This window comes from Populus alba, chromosome 15 (assembly GCF_005239225.2).
Source record: "Populus alba chromosome 15, ASM523922v2, whole genome shotgun sequence".
Taxonomy (NCBI): domain Eukaryota; kingdom Viridiplantae; phylum Streptophyta; class Magnoliopsida; order Malpighiales; family Salicaceae; genus Populus; species Populus alba.
This window is the reverse complement of record NC_133298.1, coordinates 7196180-7203511: the sequence shown is the minus strand read 5'-3', so window position 1 is coordinate 7203511 and position 7332 is coordinate 7196180. Positions and strand designations below refer to the sequence as shown.

At 36.5% G+C, this 7332-nt stretch overlaps 1 protein-coding gene across 3 annotated transcripts; it reads right to left on the bottom strand.

Moving 5' to 3' along the window:
* Positions 1 to 319: 319 nt before the first annotated feature.
* On the bottom strand, positions 320 to 7332 carry LOC118057251 (plastid division protein CDP1, chloroplastic-like). Of its 3 annotated transcripts, none has more exons than XM_035069768.2 (12): positions 6776 to 7332; positions 5823 to 5936; positions 5577 to 5714; positions 5165 to 5269; positions 4951 to 5058; positions 4251 to 4619; positions 4069 to 4164; positions 3770 to 3889; positions 2507 to 2572; positions 1636 to 2421; positions 847 to 1037; positions 320 to 621 (listed from the first exon to the last, which is right to left on the bottom strand). In XM_035069768.2, the coding sequence occupies exons 1-12, from the start codon at positions 7055 to 7057 to the stop codon at positions 537 to 539; spliced, it is 2460 nt and encodes an 819-aa protein (XP_034925659.1). In that variant the 5' UTR covers positions 7058 to 7332; the 3' UTR covers positions 320 to 536. The 3 variants fall into 3 exon arrangements, with proteins under 3 accessions (XP_034925659.1, XP_034925658.1, XP_073261007.1); XM_035069767.2 differs by having other exon boundaries at positions 4951 to 5073; positions 6776 to 7330; XM_073404906.1 differs by lacking the exon at positions 6776 to 7332 and having other exon boundaries at positions 4951 to 5073; positions 5800 to 5908.

The window sequence follows — 7332 nt, the reverse complement described above, 5'->3', positions numbered from 1 at the left end:
CTATGCTGATATAAAAAATATTTTTTAAAAAATATTTTGATGTATTTCTATATAAAAAAAATACTTTAAAAAATAATCTTCAAACATACACTTAATTTTCAGCATGCTTACAGCATTAATGCAGCTAAATATTGCAAAAAAAAATCCATTCCAAACTTCTGTCATTTCTTGAGATCACCATCTCCCATTACATCATATAATCAAATCACAATCTAATTCCTGATCAAACATTGCAAATTTGCGACAGTAAAATTTTGAAAGTAATTTCTCTAGGAGGTTAAGGATACTGCTGGAGCTCTACTATGTGGAAAAAGGGAACTACGTAAAAAAATTAATTTAATTTCCTATCAAAGCATCCGGTACAACTATTCCACTCCCAAAGCTGTATGACGCACTCTATTTAAAATGTTATTTCCACCCTATTCATTTACAATTTTGCAGACATCCTCCACGAGTTAAAGGTAGATGATGGAGAAAACAGGTTAGGACACTGGTAAATTATTGTCAACTCACGCTTTCCACAACCTGACTAGATATCAAGATGATGTTTGAATATCACTCTCGCAGAACCTCCATGAACCATCATCTTGCCTCTTTAGAACATAAAGGGTTTTATAGGTGCTGCAATGCATCAGAGACACATGTATAAAACAGAAATTATCAGAACAATACGTTTCTGGATTCAGGTTTTTACATGCTCTTTACTTTTTTCCTTTTTTTTTGTTATTTTTTTATGAGAAAGTCAAGTCATCAAAGTTGTGATTCATAAGCACTTCACAGCTGATGGGGGACAAGGTTCGATGAAACAAATAATATAGTGACAAGAAAAAATCTGGATATACTGACCTGTAATAGTTTGGGTTTTTCTGCTGAGATTCATCAACAAGTTCTGCTGCTTCCTCAAGGAGAACTTCAATTTCAGCAATCTCCAAGCCATATCCATCTGAGAAAATGTCAGCTCGCAGAATGGACATTTGCAGCAAAACAAATCTCCAATAACAAGACTGTGCTTTGGCTGCTTCAGCTAAATCTTGCCACTGTAAATAAAAAATGCAACAAAGCAAGCAATCACAGCACTTTAAATCTTTAGAAAGGAACAGAATTTGATAATTTGTATTTGTTTTTAAAATGTATTTCCATCCATTCATGCACATAAAAATATACGGGGGCTGTAAAAATGTCATTTGAACTAAGAAAAGTTATTAGTGGCCTAATTCATTAAATCCAAATTAAATTTTCTCAAACTCATCAATAAACTGTTTTGCAAATGATATCCCCAGAATCCTAAAAAAAAAGAAATTATACCCAAGAACAATGACTAAATTTCAATAGTTTTCATTCTGCACTGGAATTAATGTTCAAACCAAATTTGAAATGTGATTTGGACCACAAGAATGTAATAGAATATCCATATCACAATCCACCACAATAGTGTATGAGTTGACTAATTAGACTCTTATAGAACAAGTGAATTATATTTTCACAATTTAAATTGTCATTTATGATTGGGTAACTTACAGCAATCCGATGACCCAAAAAATTCATTGCATCTTCAAAGTCACTTGTTCAACTTTACAAGATCATTAGGTTGGCAGCTCAATGGTTGACTATCTTATCACAACAAATATATTTTACCTGGGCAAGCATGGACTCGTCAAGGACTTCAGAGAGGATGTGAACTTGGTACCAAGGACCCAGAGCTTCAGCTTTAATTGCCTGCCAATGATTAACAAGAGCTTCAGCTTCTTCCACAGGCATTTGCTTCCTAGATACAGTTTCCATAGAAGGTGATATACTAGCAGCAAGCCTTGAACTTTGCAATTTTTTAGTATCAAGCTGGTTTCCATTCTGCATTTTAAGCATGGACAACAGCTTACTCATTCTTCCAGCAATACCACTTCCTCTAATATAAACAGGGTGAACATTGCGATCAAGAGAAGAATCTGTTTTCCAGGCAAGGGAACTTGTGCCAATACTAGTTCTATCAGAGATCAGATTAGATGCAACTCTTATCCTTCTTAATCCCATGCCTGATATTTTAAAAGTAATAAACACAATGCACCCCAATACCGCAACAAAACTTATCTTTCTAACTGCATCTGCATTTTGTAACCAACTTTCCCAAGTTCTTCTATTGTGAGCACCAATCTCTCTCTTCAATTGAACTGATGGCTCATTACTGTTGCTTCCACTGCCATTCTCGGTCAAGATCAATGAGCTTTGCAAATCAGTTGGAGACAACTGCTTTACAGCAGACCTGAAATGTTGGGAAGGGTTCATATATGGACGTGATTCCCCAGAATCCATTCGTTTCATAGCAATATCAGACAGTGGTCGATGGGACATAGTAGGAGTGGCTTGTGCAGGTACTCTACTTTTCTTGCTTCCAATAACTCTCTTTTCACCACCAAAAAAATTCACCTGTAGAAACGTACATTTGTAACAGAAGTTCCTGCTAATGCTAGAGATTATCATTCTTTTTATGGTTCATAGATATGATTCTCACCAAAGAAGGAGAGCAGTCTCTAGTATCCGAAAAGACAAGCAGCACAGAATCCTTCAGCCATGTTTCCTGGCAAAGTTCAGCAGGCATTCTGACATGAGAAAGTATCAACACTTAAGAATCATCTAGTGCATGAACTTAATAAATCATGTCACTTGCCCTGAAACCATGAAGGGGAAAGACCACAAAGGGAATGAACATACAAGAGAAATGTCTTCAATAGTGGGATTTTCTATAATGAAGATAAACATAAAAAGGATAACATGGCCCACTAATAGGGACTTTAATTTATCAACTTTGCTTGACACTGTACTCTCCCTGAATTTATTCATCAATACTCATTCTAGTTTGGAAACAACCATTAGTGGAAGAAAAATCAAGCAGGATCTATTCAACAAGATTGTGTGGATATTGAAAGTGAGCTTGCACGTATCTAGTTCAATCATAGTGAAAGAAACTTTTACTAGAACAAGTAACTTCATGATGAAACATTAGCAACTAAATTGTACAGCATCCAAAATAAAAGTATAGGCTACTGGAAGAGGCTCATTAACTCAGGAGCTAACATTAAGGTCCCTTCCTCACCCCATGTAACTTGTCCTCTAGTACCCCCTCCCATGCATAAGTGCAGCATGAACAGACTTAATCGGCTGCTAAGCAGCTGAAATAACAAAAAGACAACAGGCATATATTTTAGAGGCTGAAGCACAACCAAAGTGTGTCTAATATCATATAAGAACATCCAACCTAAAAGCTTCAACATTGTTACATGAAGAGGGGCACTACATGAGGATACAAGAAATCTCATACGTGCCCAATATCAGGTCATTGAGAAATTTCCTGAATGTAAACAACATGAATGAAATAAATTAGAAGATGGTGGTTATTTAAAAAAGCAGCATGTAGGGCAACAATAATAATAATAAAAAAACAGAACATAATAGGCAAGCTGTGATACCGTGTTAAAGCATATGCTATTGGGTTGGAGGTGCTCAATATCCCATATAGCACAGGAAGGCCATTGTGAATGAGCCCTCTTCTCCGCTCTATCATTGAGCAACCAGAGCATGAGCAAATATAGATGGTAAAAAATACCATACCATCTTAACATCCAATAAATTGATTTGAAATAAGGCCCATAGCAGTAAAAATATGACGACACCTAAGTCTATACTCGGAGCCTTCCTAACCGTGCTCTCCACTTGTTTTTTCAGATGCATGCATGTGGTGATGTTCAACTCACAAGGCCAAAATAAAAAGGCATACCAATGATGGTTTTACACCAGAGACATCTTTTATCTCCTTTCCTGAGACTAATTTCTGTGCAGCAGGATTTGAATTTGATTGTAGCTGCTGAAGCTTTTCAACTGCCTGGTCTTGATTGCCCTGAAAATCAAAGATGAAAAGTTCCCAAAGAGTTAAAAAAAGAAGTGCCAGAGACAAAGGCATTGGACCGGGGATCAAAAAAGGAGTATGGATATAAATTGACCAGTAAAAACCAAGATATGCAATCCAAACATGCTAATGGAACTGTATCTGAGAAAAAAGGGAGCTCAAAAATACACCTGTCCAAGCAGAAACAAGCAGAAAGCTTCTTCAAATTTTAGATCAATACTCTCCGATGCTATCAAACACTCACATATAGTTTTTGCTTTGTTGATCTAGCAAACAGCAGAAAAATCGAGATAAGCAAGACAGAACCCACAGCTGTTTGACCACAATAAATGGTGCAATTTAGTATTTATACCAATTCTGTTTGCTTGCTAGAAAAACCAAGAGCAATATGAGCTAAAAGCGCCACGTAAAAACAATTGAAATCGATCACAACCCTTTGATTCTGTGACTCAAGTGATTTCTTATTCTTGCGAATGAGGACTAAATCATCCCAAGGAAGAAGATCAACTATTTCTGTAGCCATGAGTCTGTTAAGTGCTTGGCTCAGAAAACATGGCCAGTCTTGGACTCTGCATGATGTTTCCAAATCAAGGCCCTGCCTGAGCAATTCACGCAAGGCTGCAATTGCTCCTCGTCTCCGTTCTGCATTTTCAGGAGAGTGAGGCGTGCCTAATAATTCCAATGTGCAAGCAGGTGCAAGCTCCTCCAGGGATTCTTCTATCTAAAAACAAAATGCAACAAGTTTACATCAGACAGTGTATATGGAAACATACAGAACATGAGAAATGTGGGAAATAAAAGTTGTCTGATGCACTCTGTAAAATTTCAAGCATCATCATGTGTTGATATCGTGTCCTTCTAAAACTTTTATTCACGTGTAAATATTTATTTGCTCTGCTTCATGAAGAATGAAAAAATTCAGATTGACTTAATTGCAAGCACAATCTCAGGCACAAGCAGTAGGAGGTACCATATTAAGCAGAAATGATAAAAAAATCATCATATAGATCCTTAAATGGCAGGGGGGGAAAGAGCCACTGAATCACAATTACCTGAGATAGTAATGCCATCTTGCCAAGTGAGATTTTACTCCTCAGAAGACACTGAGCACGAGCAAGAGCTTCAAATCCAAATGACACTTTGTTCCTCTCAAAACCAATCTTTGCAATTGCACACTTCAAGAAAGGTGCATGATAAGAAAAGGGGGCATAACAAGCCTGCTACTACAAAATTACTCTAATTTGAACCCCTCATTGATTTCCTTACCTCGGCCAATGCCATGGATAGAAGCACATCGTGAACATATGGCTTGGCATCTGGATGCTGGAGCGCTGCTTGGCCAATATCCAGCACCAACTTCTCTTCTCCAACCTGTATCAGAGAAATGAAGATCCCACAATGTTAGCTTAAGACCAAATCCTTCTGCTAGAAAATCTTCCACATTCAACCACTGCCAACAAAAAGACATCAATCGTTCAATAACAAGATTGTTCAAAGGATGATAACATGCAGCAGAAAATGATGAAGAGAAACAAGTGCAACTATTAGTGAATGGAAAGTCTATGAAAAATGGCAATCTGTTCTCTGCTTAAAGACAACCCTCACATAAGAACTACAAGCTCATGGAATCTGGAATAATTACTAGAAAGGATTTAAGTAAGACATTACTGACCCATACCTCTTGAAGTAGGCAAAGAGCGCCAGGCAACCAAGCCAATGGAATACGTAGAGAGGATTTAGGAGGGATCTTGTCCCTCACATTCCCAGCATATTCTGGTTCAAAAAGAAGCTTATCCCTTACATCCATTAGAAGATCCTGGGATCAAAACAGCATAAGATAATACAAAATCCAAAATTGTCTTTCCATGTCATAACATTTTTTTGCTAGTCAGAAAAACTACAAGTTTCAATCTTGAGTCTCCACCTGCCGAGACATAACAGCATCCATGGTATAACCCTCTTCTACTTCAGCATTTTTCAATTGCATCACTGACCTAACAATCTCATCTTTCTCTGCTTTATCAGAAACACCAACAAGCTGCAAAATTATTCAACTGCAGAACGTGAATAACTAAAAAAAGAAACTAGGAACCAAATCAACAAGGTAAAAGCTGAAACAGGGCATTGAAGAAAATGCCCAAGGAGAAGAGGGAAACACACTCTAGACCCTAGAAACAGGGCTAAAAAAAATCTATTATTGATATGCAAATGTGAAATTCTTGAATAAAAGTTAGAAAAATGGTGGGAAAAGCAGGAAAATTTATCAAGTCAGTAATTACACCGCATTCGATCAATATGGGTAGTAGCAAACATATGTTATTCTCTGTACTTATCAGCACAACAAGTATACAGGTATCTTGACTAAATATCCATCTAGCAAAGAGCAAGAACCTCCACTCCAAAACACACAAATAAACATCTAAAATGTCAGCTTTATAATTTACTCGAAAACTTAATTCTAAAACATCTCTTGTACCCATGTTCACAAGTATTGCTATACATCTTTTCTACTGAGAAAAAGAAGACAGAAATACTTCAAAGACATACATTATTTACACCACTAAGCAGACAGTGCAAACTTTCCTGCTTGATATATACACACCAAAACAACCGCTACAGAGAAAGACTGAAATCAACTAACTTAATACGCCGTCTTCTTTCTCATTTCTGTTATTTTCAAGATCTAAGAGCTCACTAAACCCAAAATTTAATACCGTGTCGTTCTCTGAAATAGCATGTCAATAAATTAATTAATATAACTTCTGCTAATTTAATATTGGATTGTTATTAAGACCATGATTTCTCAGCTATTTTCAATATCTAGTGTATGAAATCTCAGCTATATATAAAGAGAGAGTGTTAGTGTGTTTATGTAACCTGATAACAAGTGACGGGGATTTCAGCACTGGCGGTGGATGTGGCCTTCGTCGTAGCGGCGACATTGTGAAGGATGCGAGTATCAGTAGTGGCATTGAAAATCAACTTGTTGCTAGATTCAAAATCAGGCTTCCTCAAAACCCTAGAAACAGAAATTGTTTTCTTAACAAAACCTAAACAAAGAAGAGAGCAATCACTTTTCTGGTTTAAATGACAATAACAGCAACGACACGAAGAAGATGAAAGAATGGTCGGCGTCAGATTCAAATTCGACACTGCCATTTTTCTTTTTCTTTTTTGTTAAATCATGAAGAAAGGCTTCTACATTGGAGATGATGATAAAAATGCTTGAAATGTGAGGTTTTTTTTAGTTATTTACTTATTTATTGAAGGGGTGGAGAGATTATGGACTTAGATTTTTGTCAATTTCAAAAATAAAAAATAATTTGCTCAATAAAAATTAGAGAGAGAGATTTGTTTTTCTTTCTTCAAGGGGGTGATCTAGAGAACCGTTGCTTTTGTTAAAGTTTTTGAGGCTTTTTGTGCAATTTTGTCCT